The sequence below is a fragment of the Melanostigma gelatinosum genome (genome assembly GCF_949748355.1).
Source record: "Melanostigma gelatinosum genome assembly, chromosome: 2".
Lineage (NCBI taxonomy): Eukaryota > Metazoa > Chordata > Actinopteri > Perciformes > Zoarcidae > Melanostigma > Melanostigma gelatinosum.
This window is the reverse complement of record NC_136635.1, coordinates 29,336,638-29,352,716: the sequence shown is the minus strand read 5'-3', so window position 1 is coordinate 29,352,716 and position 16,079 is coordinate 29,336,638. Positions and strand designations below refer to the sequence as shown.

The following is a 16,079-nucleotide window of genomic DNA, read 5'->3' as shown; positions in this document are numbered from 1 at the left end:
GAAATGCATGCTCACCTCTTTGTTATGATACGTGTTAAACATCCAGACCACATGAGGTACAGAGATCGCCTCTTGTACCACTGCACACCTGCTCTCAGTGGCATGCCCCCCCCCGTCACTCGACCCATAAACCCTTGGGATTTTCTCACTTAGTTATTCTAGCTCAACAGGTTTACCTGAGTTTACAATGTAATTGTAATTGCTATGGGGCAGGGGTATAACGAGTGATTATATAGGCCTTTGACAAGAAAAGTTGACATCACAGTAGGAAAAGTTGAGGTTTAAATGATGAAACTGATGATGGCTGAATCCCCTAAGCCCTTAATAAAGCATACCATTACCATACCAGGACCTGATCCACAAAAGCATCATGAGCATTTGAAAAAATAGAGGATATGAATGGTTTTTTTTGTACAAAAGTATATAAGTACAAGTTAATTGTATCACTAGCTACTAGAGCCATCAACAGCTACATATAAATGTACCTGTCGGGATTTCTGTACTTATGATGGGGCTTTTATTGTGGATATAAGTCATCATCAAGTTTGCCTTGATGTTCAGCCTCAGTTCTCATTTGTTTCTCAGAAGACCATCTCGATGTTATTCTTTGTATGAACTATTTAAGAAGCAAATCCAGCAGCAATGTCATGTCTTGTGTTGAACTTCATATCCGATATTTATAGTATTGAATATAAGTTCTACTCCAGTGCATAGAAATGGTGTTACTTTTAAGGACTTATTTGAAAACTTATTTGAAAACGAGCGAACTAAAGAGCACGAAGTTCAGCTGAGGCTTATGGAAATCCAGTAGTTTTGCAAGGTATCGGAAGTAAGCAAGTATTTTTAATGATTAACCAGATGATTGTGCTAGATAAAAGGTTTAGTGATTACCAAAGTTATTATTGATCATTTTGGGTCTATGAATGTCTGATCAAAATGTTATGGTAATCCATAGAATAGATATTTTAGAGTCTGGGCCAAAGTGGTGGACCAACCAACCAACAGACCATCAGACCGACATTGCCGTCCCTAGAACATGGCACGAGCGTGGATCAAAACCCCACAATTTGTCAACAGCTTTATCGGTTCAAGATGAGAAACTGTGTAATTGCTGGATTTCTTTCTTTCAGATAATCTACGATAAAGAAAGGCATCGTGTCCGATGAACACAGAACCTCACGACTGAGCAGGTGTGTGAGCGCATCTTTCAATCTTTTGATGTGAACAGTGACGGTACGTTGACTGCAAACTCAAAACCAAAAATACCCTCCAAAAATAGGTTTCCTCAATATGTAGTCGTAAATAATTCCTTCAAAGATATTCTGTTCGTGGTGCAGGTCAGATTACGCTGGACGAGTTCGTGGAGGGGGCTCAGAGAAGTCCATGGCTGCAGAACTTCCTGCGGCTTGATGTCAATCCCTTATTTTATTTAAATACTTAAATTATGTAGAATATCAATTACTTTGTGGCCTCATATTGCTCTGAAGTGTTTGTTCATGAATTGTAAAATATACATTCATATTTTTCATAAAAACGTTATGAAACTTGTTGGTTATTGGTAGCATACAATCATTATTTATTTCATATTCATAATGCAGAACACTTGATTTCTTACAAATGTTTTTCTGATCTTACTGTCCCTGTGTACAGTGTCTCCCTCTGCCGTTTTCTCTCTGACATGACTCTTTAATGGTCTCAGCTCTTGTGAAACAACATGGCAAAATACTGTCTCCAAGGTGAAATTTTGTTGATTTGTTTCACAAGTCGAACAGTTTTTATTCTCAACACTGTCAGGTTTTCTTTCTGTAATAAACTACTACTGTCAGTATGTAGATCTGCAGGATAATTTACACTTGTTACATGCATTGCAGTCACACACTGATAAATGTATTGGGTCAGATATTAGTCTAATGAACCTCTGTTCAGCCCCTCTCCTCTATATGGGAGCTCCTGCTGCCTTCACTGTCTCCTCGTAAACTCCATGCACATAATGTGATGTGCTTTTAGTCAGATGAAATGATAAATTACGAATCAGACGGTAAGAAAACAGTTCCCATTGTGGGGGAAGGTTCTCCAAAATGTTACCTTGATGTGGTTTGGTTGGAATTTCGACTGAATTGTGACTGTGCCTATTACAGCCCACCTGTGCTGGTCTTTACATTCAAACACTGCAAACAATCTAGTGCCAGTCAATTTTAGCATTTTTGCACTTGATCTGCTGCTGAATACTATTGGCAATGTTTAGCCATTGTTATTACTTACATATTCAATATTTAGGCTGTTCATTTTGTATTATTGGAAGCCAATCAAAACAGCAAACTGGTTTGTACATCCTTGGGGACTCAAACAACAACACAGTAGGCTATGTAGACATTCTTGCACAGTTCAGCCGAGTCGCTATTATCCCCACAGTCAGCGAAGGCAGCACCCTATCGCCGCATCGCCGGACCTCAGGTGTCTCTGCTGGACGGCCGCACAGCGCAGGAGCCGATGGCGGAACATTAAACGGGGCGGCATGGCGGACAGAGAGAAGAGACAAGCCAGCCCGCCGTCCGGCCGCATCATCCAGGTGAACTCCCCGGCCAGCTTCAGGTAAGCGCCCCGGAACGGAGAGAGGGAGCCTGGGGGGGCGGGGGCCGAGTCGCGCATGCCGGCGGGGCTCGAGAGGCTCTTGAGTGAACGAGCGATGAGCGCCGCTCTGCAAAAAACAACAACCGGAAAGTGCTGATGATGCTGGCTGCGTTTGGCGGATTGAGAGTCGCAGTGTGTGGTTGAGCCGCTTGTTTAGTGTTTTGGGCGTGTCTGCTCCTGGAGGAGCAGCACGAGCAGCGGTTTGCTCCCTGCATACAACCAGAGCCTCTTCACACACGTGGTGTCGCAGGCTTCTTGGTGATGTGCTCCAAACTCAAGTCCCTGTAACAACTGCAGCGGTGTGTACGAGTTCCAGCATCACATATTTGCGTTTTATGCGTTTTGCGAATGAAACTAGAGAACCCTCTTGAGACAAAGCGTATTCCTCTCAGTTCAATATTTATCTCATTTTAAATGCCATTTATGGGTTATTATTCCATTTTCCTGCAGTGGGAGAAAAAAAAGATGTAATTGCTTTTATTTTGACTGATATTGCATTCGCGATATGATTTGTGATATCACTGGAAATTATCTGATGATGACATTCTAATTTTCAAAAGAAATAAACATAATTTTGGCACACATCAGGCCTTTTACAAGTATTCTCCTCTGGAGATATACTAGTATAGGCCATATTCATACTTGGAAAATGCATAAAGAATATAAATCACACGTATAACGCATATGTTCTAACATGTACAGATCACAGTCCAAAGATCCATCGTTTTTTTTGAGGGGGGGGGGGGGGGGATAAGCTACAGAATTAGCTTGTAGTTTTATTTTATCCTCCGAGAGGGAGATCATTTAAATCGAGCTGGTTTGAATTTCACCCACAGCAGGAGCTGACAGAGTGGACAGTTATTGATCTGGTTGCAGCTCATTATTTACTGCTGTCACTCAATTCTGCTGACACTGCACATTCCACCTGATGGCACCTCCCCTCCTATACAGTACACACACTCTCTATCTCTCTCTTTCTCTAATAACGACAGGGCTTTGTTCCTATTTTCCCTGTTTTTCAAGTATTTTAACAAAACATTTTTTCATATTTTAGTAAGAGTAGTAATAACCCAGTCAGTTTTATTTTTGGGCTGCCTCGATGAAAAAACATCATTCAACAAGCCATTCAGATCCCTCCTCCTTTGGCACATGCAGGCTCTTGATAATATACTTTCTATTTTTAGTTAATCTATTGATTTGAGTGTCACAATTAAGAAATTAGCTAATTGTTCTTGAACTTTCTGTCTGGTATTATGAGAGGAATGCAGCTTGTTGCCTCGACCCTCGTGGCCACGGGGTTCATTTTTCCTCTGCTGATGAGCTGAACAGGGATTAAACATCACTCACACACCATCTTGGGATACTTCTCTCTCTCTCTCTCTCTCTCTCTCTCCCTTTTCCGTCAGTCTCTCAAGACCAACATGAACATATCTTACTCCTTATTCTCAGATACAGAACACTTTTCACGTTTTGTATTTGAATAGCTTTCCATGTTCTTTCAGCATGTTTTTGTCTTGTTTTTTTCACAGGTGTAGGGGGAAGTGTTGACGCTCTTCTGGTGTGTGAGCTCCATCGGTTCTGGCCAGTTGCCGAGGCCGCGCTGTACGGCCATATGGCTGCGTGTTGGCAGCTCAGAGTGCAGAAAAACAAGGACTTAGTGTGTTTGACCTTTCTGAGGGAATGTTTGAATCCTGGGGCTTGGTTTTCCAAAGCACAACTTTTACTTTTGCCTATAGCACCTGCCTTACGTTGTAGTGGGTGTTGCAATGTAAACATGTGGCGAAACGAAAAGCTTTTGCTGTTATTTTGTATCATGCGTTCATGGATTTCTGGCCACTAGGGGGCAGACACGCATCATTACAAGCTCACAGCTGATACATTAGGTGTCATGAAGCTGTTGAAGCTTACATTGCAGCAAACAGTTGCCTGTTTACATGTCCAGCAGACACAGAACAATACAATGAACACATCAGTGATTTAAAAAAAGCCTTTGGTTGCTACAATCAGCACGATGCTCCTGTATAAAATGCTATTGCCCAGATACAGTGCGTATGCTTTTGCACATAAGATGCTGGACAGTTCATGTTCCAGACACATTGATTTTAAAAGAGGACGTTTAACCACCTGCCGAAATGAGCAAAGATATGTCAAATAACAGGTTCATATTTTGACCTTATTGTTGTAGATCTGGCCATCATTTCCACCTGCAACAATAACATTGTACTCAATGTTCGTTGTAAACATCCATTCCACTTTACAGACAGACTTCGACCCACCAGACACACCAAAAAAAATAAGACCCACAGTGTGATAAACTGGAGTTTTCCTTTTTAGAGGATGAATAGAGAGAAAGAGAGAGAGAGAAGGGATTTAGGAGTCTTATGATCAATGGGCCCTCGTGAATAATTGAGCAGGACTGTGTTTTGCAGAGAGAGAGAGAGAGGAGTGTCCTGTTGAGCTGATGCTTCCCCTGTTTGCCATGGCGTTGGATGTCCTGCTAACACCAGCACTTTCCTGCAGTGGCGTAGTAAATCTGATGCACACCAGACAGAGTAAACAGAGAGGGAGAGCGAGAGAGAGAGAGAGGAGTAGGTTATATAACGCTACTCTTCGGCAGCAGATTCCGCTCCTCCTCTTTAAATAATTCCCCTCTTCCATCTCCCTCTTTCCTCCGGATGAGCGGCAGCAGCAGCAGCGGGGCTCTGAGTCGGACGCCTCTCCCATCGACCCGGGGGAGCTGCACCCCTCCTCCCTCTCCTCCGGCTCTCTTCCTGCTCGCTCCTCCCTCTCTCCCGCCCTCCCTCCTTCCTTCACTTTCTAACCCCAATTCTCCTCCTCCTCTCCTCTCAGCTGTGGATGCCCTCCTCACTTCCAGTATGGACTCGGGAGGGGAAGGAGAAGAGGGTTGGATGGAGGACCAGTGGGAGAAATGGTAGGGCACCTCTCATTCTCTTCCCCCGTGCGGTTTTTATTTCTGCTGGCACACGCAGCAACATGGCTGTGTGTGACCTTGTGGGCGTGGAGCAGCTAACGAGCCCTTGTTTCCTTGTTTCCTTGCTTCCTCGCCTCTTAAAGCTCAGGACAGGCATGCCCTTGAAGGAGAGTGGATGCATATGGCGGGAGGTAGAGCGTGCAGCAGAGGTTGCCGGTTGATGTTCACCAGAAATAGGACCAGAGGGGGGGGGGGGGGGGGGGGGGGGGTTTGATGGGATGGTCCTGATCCTTGTTCGGGTCCTGTCCTTGCAGGAGGAAGAAACTGATGAGTGAGCGACTGTCTGCAGCCTCGTAATCTCACAGCGGGGGTATAAATGTGTGAGTTATTGGGGAGAGATGGAGGGGGGGGGGGGAATGGACATGCGTCTGCTGTGACGACTAAACGTGAGGCTTAATGTGTACGTTGTGTGAGGTGATTCAATTATAACAACAGAACACAGATGTTGGTGCTAAATAAGCAGAACATGAAGAGATTTGCAAGTGTAAAACATCCATAGTTGTGTCGGTATCATGACTGTCCTGCTTCCACTGAAGCCAATGGGGATTTTGGTCTATAATTAGTAGCTTAGTTGCATTTTTCTCTTTACTTTCTAAGCTTTTTTCTGATTCGTCTTCACCACAGCATGACCTTTTCGACAACTGCATGAACTGCGTCTTTTTTTGGGCCCTGGTGAAAGTTGCTATTAGCCGATTATTTTCCTTTTTAACAGAAAATCTCGGTAATTTTCAGTGAAAATAAAACAAAAGGTGACGGCCCTTGTCTTTATTTGACCTTGCGCGCTACTTGTGAACAAAAACTGCAGTCGAGGTCCGCCAGCGAGCATCAGGTCAATGCAGTGCTGTTGGGTCATAGCTGGATTCAGATGAAGACTAATGAGATGCCCCATCGCGGCCTGAGCGCGAGGTCATGCTGTCCTTCATCAACACAAGCAGAGAGGCAGGCCGAGGAGGCACAAACAGGCCGGTAGGCTGCCCTGTCAGCCCCCCACTGTCAGAATAACGCAGGGCTTCATCCAAAATCCTTCGTGAAACAAACTGAAACTGCAGTGTTGGTGCCCTCTCATGTCATCTCACAACATACACTGTGGACAAAGTGTCTGGGATGTTTCTGAAGGGGCATTTTGAATCCTGCACTGGGTTGTGGGAGAAAGATCATACATGCTGATCGATTAAAAATCACTGAATGGCACATGAAATGTCAAAAACCTCCCCGGAGAGGTGAACTCAAGGCTTAAGATACATCAGAAGTAAATGACTCCGACCTCTTGTGGAAAAGAAAATGTATCTTCAGAGATGTTCTGAGTCTTCTCCGGTGACTGTGATTTCCTGGAGCTGCTATTGAGTGTCTCTTAATAAAGAACTACATCTGAAGTTTCAGCATTTAGCTATGATTGTTACATGTTACAAGAGGACTTTTACACACATGCATGCTTCATCAAAAGTCAGTTTGTGTGCGAACCTTTCCAAAAAAAACACTCTAAAGCTAAAAGCTGTGGTACAACTTCATATTGTCATATTGACTGTAAGTGTGTTTTTAAAACATACAGAAATATAAATAAGACATTTTCAGTTTCCACATTGGAGCTATGGCCTTCCTCATTGGAACAGCTGAGCACTGTAGCATGTAGCATAAGCGTTGCCAGATTCATACTTGTGCGATAATTCTGCCGTCTATACGATCAATAACGTCGAAAGTGCCAGTGTACGATAATTTGACCATTTTGTGACACTCACAATTAGTAGTTGGGTTTATTCTAGGTAACTATTTAATAGCTTAGCTGATGGCCTTAACTGTTTCCTGCAGAATGTGAACAGCCTTGCAGACGTCAGGCTAATGCAGAAATGGTCAGATGCTTGCTTAAAAAAAAGCAGATGTGGGTCGATTTGTTCTCGTGGTTATGACTGGTATACAATCATTTTCCTGAAAATACGATTATTTTAAGCCTCTCTTACAATAGTTTAACATTTCCCATTTGGCAACGCTGTCTGTTGCCTCCACATGGCAACGGCTAAGCCAGCGGCTCGCTGCTAACAGTGCCAACAGCGCTAAGCGAAATATGTGAGAGAGAGCGCTGGTACAACAGATTTCATCGTTCTTGACCTCTTTTCAACAAGGCATAACAATTTAAAACCTGCGCTCAACTCTTCTGACAGAGGCCAAAACGATGTGAGGATGCTGACTTGGTAACTAGTTCCCTTGAGGTGCCTGGGTGCTCTTTGGGCCGTGTGAGGTAACAGTGTCACGGTGATGATATCGGTGGCAGACTGTTGTTACCACAAATGATTTTGCAGCGTGTCACTTCCAGTGGTGATGACATAGTGAATGTGTCACAGGATCCTCTGACCTGGACATCCCGGCCAGACTGCTGAGTTGGCCTGCATTGATCACTGAGGGTGCTGTGAGTGAAATGATGCTGGGTGGACATTGTGCAGGAACACAATCCCAGGGGAGACCAACAAGGATATTAGGGGATTGGATTTTCTAGGCTGTTTGTAGATCCATTTTGTGTCCATACAGGACGTGGGATGTTTTTTTTTCTATTTCAATAATTAGGTCTGTGTGTGTTTGTGCTGATTGTTTGCATACGTATATGCAAAAGTGTGACGGATTTGAAACTTAGCCTCGGGGTCAGGTGTATCATGTTATTGCAAAGGCCCTTTGTTCGATGTCACCCCCCCCCCTTTCCTTTCTCACAGTTCCATATCTCCACTCTCTACTGTCAGAAATAAATGCAAAATGCCCAAAAAGTGATTTTGAAAGTCGGCATGGGAGTATTTAGGAGGACACCCTTGCAGTGGCAAAGTCTCATAGGAGATTTAGAATGTCTTCACAGTTTGGGAAAACAAATCTAGTAGTAGGAAAAGCACAGGTGTTACTAATAACACTAACGATGAGGGCTGTCCTCGACCAAAGACATTCTCACGAACACTCATATGATTTTGCAACGCATCAATCAGTTGATTTAATTGACAGGTCTGTGAAACTGTGTCTGTGCTATCCTGTTGGTTTTCTTTGGTGTGTGCCGCCCTGCTTACCCACAATTCACTGCAGCAAAGGGGTCACCCTGTCCTGTCCAGGTGGTTTATCTCCCAGTACTTCATTTTCCCCTCCCTCCATTCACGTTTGTCCCCACGACTCTCTCCATCCTTTCACTGTCACTTCCATTTGCACTTTGCTCGGGGTTTGATCCACACTCATCCTCTCGCTTCTCGTTCACCACTCTTGAGACTCCCCTCCCTCTTTTGTCCTTGCAAAGTCCTAATTATAGATCAATGCCTGCAATTCAGGGTCAATATAAATGACATACTTATGGCCGATGGGGCTCCGATTGGCATGCAGTCTTTCGTATCCTTCATCCCTTTACTCTTCTTTCTCCCCTCTAGTCTCCTCCTCCCTGTAAGTGATGCTGATAGCGAGGACGCACAGGCGCACATTGGTACTGTACATCCTGGACAGGTCAACAGACTATCGCAGGGCACGGAGACAGACAACCATTCAAACCTACGGGCATTCTGGATTGAGAAAGTGTGAGTCACTGCAACCCTACGAGAGGTCCTTGGGAATGCAGCCATAAATAAGCACCCAAGTTATTATGCAGTTTGGTGCAGCAGTATGCAAGATGGACACACACACACACAATCCCACACTCAAGCACACAAATAAAAAGTTACTGATGCTGCAGCTTTACTTTGTCAGTTGGAGGATAGTTCAGTGAAGGTGCATTATTCCTCTGGTGATTTTTTAAAGTCTCTTTCTCCCTCTCTTCCTCTCTTTCCATCAGGTGTTCCCATCTGATATCCTCTATCCCTTACCAATAGATCCACTTTCTTTCTCTTTCTCATGCTCTCCTGCCTCCTCCAGGGCCTCATTATAGCGGTAAACAGATGCTTCAACCCAGGCTATTTAACTCCCATACCCAAATTCCACCACGCGGCGGCTAAAGACGGCCGCAGCTGTGCGTAATTTTGTAAGAGGAGACAGCTGCAGTGTCGATGTATCCAGAAATGGCATTAGCATCACGCAACAACAGGGCGATCACAGCTCGTTCACCAGGTTTCTCCGACAGCTTGCTTTTATGCTCCTTGTGATAACTGCCATCATCTCTTTCCTCCCTCTAATAACATTTCCCTGCTCTTTGACTCGGCCCGTCACGCCCAGGAGGCTGCAGGGTGACGAGATAACAGGCGGACATAATTACAGATGGGGAAAAGTGAAGCACTGTTGACTGGAAGCTAATTGAATCCTGCCACAGACAGCAGGACGGAACATTTCCCTGCCTGACACTGGACTGATTTTCAGGGTTGCTGCAAGAGCAGTGAATCATAGTCTTCCCTGCGAAACATAAACAGTGTCTTCTTGGACCTGTAGTATCGACATTTGGATGTAAGATCAGTCAATTAAGAAGTACTGTGCCTCCATGGGATGACAGCCAGAACAGCCACACTGTATCAATATGCTGGTGGTGACTGGGTACCTTGTAGTTATATGATTCGTTGTGTTATTGACTTCAAAGTTGTTCTACTAGTGGGGTCGATCAGTTTGTCAGATATATCATCAACAGGCCTGATTGGCATGACAATTACAGTGGATATTCCTGGTCCCCAGGGGATGAATCCTAATGTTTTGGGGGTTTTGGTCACCATCGCCCAGCACCATTGTCATGCCAACTTATCCACAAAAAAACAACAAAAGCATGCCCTTAAATCTCCTGAAGCACATTCATGGTCCCCAGAGGATGAACCTCCCTGGTTTTGGATGCTATGGGCTTACTTTTAGAGCCACCTTGTTATGCCCCTCCCTGGGGCAGCACTATGGGGCGAACAACACTCCACCTCAATCTAGACGCATTGCTGTGAACACTGCTGAATATAGTCATGCTCCTCAGAGGATGGCTAACATTTGATGATGAACATTGTGGCCTCCGAAGGCCACCTAGGCTTCTTACAATTTTTTAGTCTTGTTGATTTTTGGATAAAATAACTTTTGCAATTTAGTTCTACTGTTATTTTTAACAACAAACATTTGCACTATAATTTTAAACTCAGTATCTCCTGAAAAACAACTCAGAAATGTTTAGTTTCTGTCATTAAGTGAGGGGTTAGTTCTTCCCTTAAGCCTGTCATCATTTTTGTTCCAGTGAACTCATACATTGAGCTGCCATCTGTGATTAAGCATTTCCCACTCCCACTATGATTCAGTCTTCTCGTCACTGTAGGTGTGTAGCTATATCCAGGCAATAATAACCAGTGGGCGTCCCATCACTTTCCCCACCAGTCAGATATCCGATGTTGTCACCGACCAGGGATATACAACGGTTTCCTGCTCGTGGTGTGAAAGTGTTGCCAGTGGCTTTTATGTTTTGTCATTTGCCTTCCTGTACCTGAAGGGAGAATTTTAAATGGCCAGAAGTTTGGTGATTGTATTTCCAGAATAAGAGGAGACGTTAGCGTTGCCACCCCGTCAGACAGATAATCCGGTCGAAAGGAGATTTTGAGACGTACTGCTGTGGCTTCGGATAAATGCCGAGGGATTAACATTGATTTTCTTTCCTCATCTCCCTCCCTTTCTCTTCTACCCCTTCTCACCCTAATCCTCCCCTTCAACCAGGTTGACCCATGACATCAGCCTGGATGAGTTTGAAGATGACGACCTGTCGGAGATTACAGAGATCACAGACGAGTGCGGGATGAGCCTCAACTGCAATGGCCCGGATATAAAGGTAAATGGCCTCCGTAAAGAGGTGGTTCTCACACGATTGGTTAAATAAGATACATATATCCTCAGAAGGAAGTCTTCCTCTATCCAAGCACTTTTGTGTAACTCATGAGCTGGTGTGTATCTGTGGAGGTCTATTTCAAATATTCACTTTGGCAACTCCTTTATACGGTTTACAATGTGCCATTGGGCTGTGAAATACAATTTTCACAGACTGCTGATTTAAAAAAAAAATCCCATTTCATCTATTTGTTACGAGTGAAAGTACACAACAGTAATTTCCCCGATTTTTTGAAAAATACAAATAACTAAATAATGAGGCTTACACAATTTTTATGCTCGTGCTCATTTCATGGAATTCTATGAGGCATTTTGTCCTGAACAGCTGCTCCATTCAGCTTCCTGCCAGCAGAGCAAAGGAGCCCAGAGGCAGAGAGGCCTCGTCCAACAGAGCTGCTCTGTAAAAACCTTGAGTCTGATCACATACGATTGCATCCTGGTTATCTGAATAATTCTAGGCAGATAATATCTATCAATAGCAATATCGATCAACAGCAATATCTATTAATAGCAATATCGATCAACAGCAATATCGATCAACAGCAATATCTAGTCAGATAATTTAACACTACTCTATTTCATTGTATATACTGTGCATTTTTGTTTTATCTTATATATTCTATCTTCTGATATTTCATTTGTCATACTCTGTTATTCTATTGTATGTATTGTGCATTTTTTAACACTTAATATTTTGGTCACTCTGTTACTTTGCTTTTTGGTGTGTCTTGCTGCTGTAACATACACATTTCCCCCTGGGGATGAATAAAGTACATATCTATCTATCTATCTATCTATCTATCTATCTATCTATCTATCTATCTATCTATCTATCTATCGATCTATCGATCTATCGATCTATCTAATTCACACTGAGCTGTTTACTCTTTGTTCAAGTTCTCTGAAAATTGAATGGGAGATTGGAGATTTTTTTCATTTTATTTTATTTTCTGGTGAAGAAAGTTTTGGGGTCCCACCAGCACCCTGGTGTTCTCAAGTGGTATTGAAATGAAATGGGTCGTTAAAGAAAACTGGAGCGCTACTAGTAGAGAGAGCGATGTGGAGAGGTACAGAGGGAGAAAATAAGCAGAGGTAAATGTATTATTCTGTTAGATCTCTCCGGCTCCAGTCAAGCCCTTATCAACCCCTCCTCCTCCATTCGGCTCTGCTACAGTAACCAAGGCAACAGGAGGGTCCAGGGTTTTTTCAGTGTCAATTATACGAGATTTTCTCTTCTGTTACTTGTATTTGATTGTTTTAGGGAGGCGGTGACCTGACAGATGAGGAAATAGCCGTCACAGAGTGCTGGGGACATTTTTCGGTTGAAAAGCCATTTATTCATCTTTCCCTCTGCTTTTTCTGGTCCTCCTATCCAGGGAGCGAATTATAGCCCAGATTGTTGAATGTGAGGGCTCTCGGCTGGAGGTGTGTGTGTGTGTGTGTGTGTGTGTGTTCGGACTGATGACGCATCACCTTGCATGGGCCTCACAGAGTTCAGAATCCAAAATGGCTGCTTGACAGCGGCAACAACAACAAACAGCACGTGTCATTGACGTCAGCATGTCTTGTAGGGAAAGAGCAGGCTTTGCTGGTTGGTCTCAACAATATGCTTCCCCCTCCTTCTGTCAGTCTCAGAATGTCATTTGTTCATGGTGGATTGTCTCCCCATGCTAGTGTTGTCACCCCTCAAACATCAGACAGTATCTCAGCCTTATGCCCTCACTATGCCTAAAGGTGCACTGCAACGAGCTAAACACGCTCAAGTTTGAAGGCAGCAGTTGGTATTTTACTGGAGGCGATTGTGAAACTGTAAGAACATTGTTCGATCTTCCCGCTTTCAACGCTATCAGCCTATTGGATCGGCGTCAGCCTGGTAGGGGTCAGAAGTAGCCGGCTACACTCACCAGTAGGTTCAGAAGGCCGTTGTCATCTATTCACATGGTTGATCGCCGATACGAATAGAAGAAGACGACACCGATCTCTCGTGGCTGGAGCAGTTTCGACGGGAGCAAAGGAGGAAGTCAGGCGGTGTAGTATAAACGGCGACAAAGCCGGTTTGGGGCGGAGATCGATGGCGATGGATGAGACAAGGATGCTAGTGTTCTTGTCCTGTGTCAAACCAAAAGTCAACGTTGATTTATTTCACTGTGCTTTTGTTACTTAACTTACCTGATTTAAAGATAAGATCTAAAGACGCAGACATCTTTCTCGGGAGTCGGGAAGTGAATATTGGACGTAGATTCATCAGGTGGACACATGAAAACATATTTAGTTCTTTCTGCTTCTGCCATATTTTATCCTTCATCAAAGACACTTAGAGACAGCTTTATTTTTCCTGCCTATTTAAAAGTGCAAAGTGTTTGATGGCGACCCGGCCTGCTTATAAATGTATGATGAGGCGGTGCAGCAGGACGTCGGGGGGGGGGGGGGGCGTTGAGCCCGGACTGGTGACCTCAGTGAGCTCATCACCCCTGGGGGGTTTCAGGATACATCTTGTCTCATCAATAATGGACGGTCACATGGAAGGAGCTCCACTCACCCCAGACAGGCGTGCGTGGTGTCTGCCTCAGCAGGGATGTGTGTGTGTGTGTGTGTGTGTGTGTGTGTGTGTGTGTGTCAAGGGGTTTATAGGGAGGGAGGGCGTGTCCAAGCTAATGCAGACATTTTATAAAAGCTGCTAGAGTTCAAACTGGGTTCCAATCTCATCAGCATTTTAAGATTGTTGTGGTGTTATAGTACACTTACAACAATACAAAAGGGCATTCAGATGTATTGTTCGTCTCCTGTGTATCACTGCCGCACTTCATTCCGTGACACCGACTCGTGGCTTCTTTTGACCGCTAAAATATTTCCCAGAAAATAATGAGAGATCACAAACCAAAACACATCTATGAACAGACAACATATAGATCCAACAAGGATGTTCCTCAGTGTCATTTTTTTTTCTTCTTCAAAATGTCCTCCGACACACCTCTTTCCACATGAGTGCAGAAGGAATTGTTTTTAATCTCTCGGACACAGAAAAAGAAAGTCCCTTCCCAGTAACTATCAAGTCAAGAGTCTAAGGAACTCAACATTGTTGACTCAAACCACTTTTTCGCAGCAGGAATTTAACTTTACAACATTTTTGAACACAAGGAACTTACCCCGCATCTCGAAAGGAGTAACCAAGTTCTTCATTTTGTTCGTAGCCCGAAAAGAGTGTCTGCTGTGCGAGCAGACACTGGCTGGCCGAACACAAACCCCAATGATGCAACAGCTTGTGTGCAGGACGGATTTCCTAGTAGTGTCAAAATTGTATCTATTGAAATCCAGGTAGCAGGAAAGATTGCCTGAGATTAAACATAGCTTTATTTGCTAATTATTTATTTTCTGTTACAGACATTAAAGAGGGAGAAAAGCACTGTGTTACTGTCGCAAACCTCGCTTCTCTTGCTTTTTGATCGGTCTGATTTGAATACTCCTTGCTGCTCCTCAGATGTGGTGAAATGGACTCTTCGTTCCAGAGTTTAGCTCCTTTGGTTGAACAGAAGCTCCACACAGAGAGAGAAACAATATGTGGAGCCGCTCACGTCCACAAAGAAGCATGAAGAGATTTGGTGTTCCTAAGAGACATGAAATGACAACATGCATTATCTCAACCACTCTGTGTGTGTGTGTGAGTGTGTGTGTGAGTGTGTGTGTGAGTGCTGGGGGGTCATGTGGCATGTGCAAATGGTTGAAAAAGTCATATGTCGGATAAGGGTCAGTTCGTGGGCAATAGCATTAAGTGACTGTAGAAACACTCACACATGTATCTCCACACTCAGATATACTACACTTGTTATTGTGCCCTCTTTTGTAACATAGACAAAGACGAACGTCGGTGCATGTGCGCATGCTCAGCTGGCTGGCTAACGGCCGCCCGCTCTGCACTGCGCTCATACGGCGGTTACAGCTGATAACCCCGTCTTCTCGTAGGCGACGCGCTCACCCACCGGTTCCCCCTCAGGTGAACACCGTTAGCCCTGTAGTTTGCACTGTTAGCTTAGCCGTCGCCATGTTGAGAGCCGAAAGAAATGCTCCCTAACTCACCGTTAATGTATTGCCCAGAATATGAAGGCATGTAAAAAAGGGTGTAGGAACTTCATGTCAATTCAGACATTTAACATCATATTCAAATATGAGGAGGAGCGGTTTGTTTGTGTTTATGAATCTATTATGAATACCCCTATAAAGATATTTCTGCACAGTATATTAGCCATGTAGTTGGGAATATGAATAACCTTTGTTCTAATAGAGATGATTGATGTTATCTACCTCTTAAAAACACTTTATTAACAGAGTTACACTCCATCAATGTGCATCAGCAAAACAGATCTCATTAACCCAGATAGGAAGAGGGAGGGAGCTATACAGAGAGAGTGGGCGAGTTAGAGAGAGAGAGAGAGAGAGAGAGAGAGAGAGAGAGAGAGGTAGCAGTACAACAAGAGAGAGCAGAGTGAGAGCGATGAGGCAGAGAGGGAGGCCAGCAAAACACTCACAAGAGGAGAAGGAGACCTATTTCCATGGCAACAGTGTTTCTCTCACCTACCCCATGTGTCAGAGCTGAAAATACATGCAATACAGTGTTCACACACACACACACTGCCCCCATGGATACTGCTCACGTCATGTCATCCACACATGGTAAGCAGAG

At 44.1% G+C, this 16,079-nt stretch overlaps 1 protein-coding gene across 1 annotated transcript in view; it reads left to right on the top strand.

Moving 5' to 3' along the window:
- Nucleotides 1-2,515: 2,515 nt before the first annotated feature.
- Nucleotides 2,516-16,079, top strand: part of mapk8ip1b (mitogen-activated protein kinase 8 interacting protein 1b) — a gene marked incomplete at both ends in the record, with an annotated part of 30,487 nt that continues 16,923 nt past the window's right edge. The window contains 2 exons of the mRNA XM_079285055.1: nt 2,516-2,592; nt 11,234-11,345. Of these exons, the coding sequence (XP_079141181.1) occupies nt 2,516-2,592; nt 11,234-11,345 (189 nt within the window). The remainder of the gene's footprint in view (nt 2,593-11,233; nt 11,346-16,079) is intronic.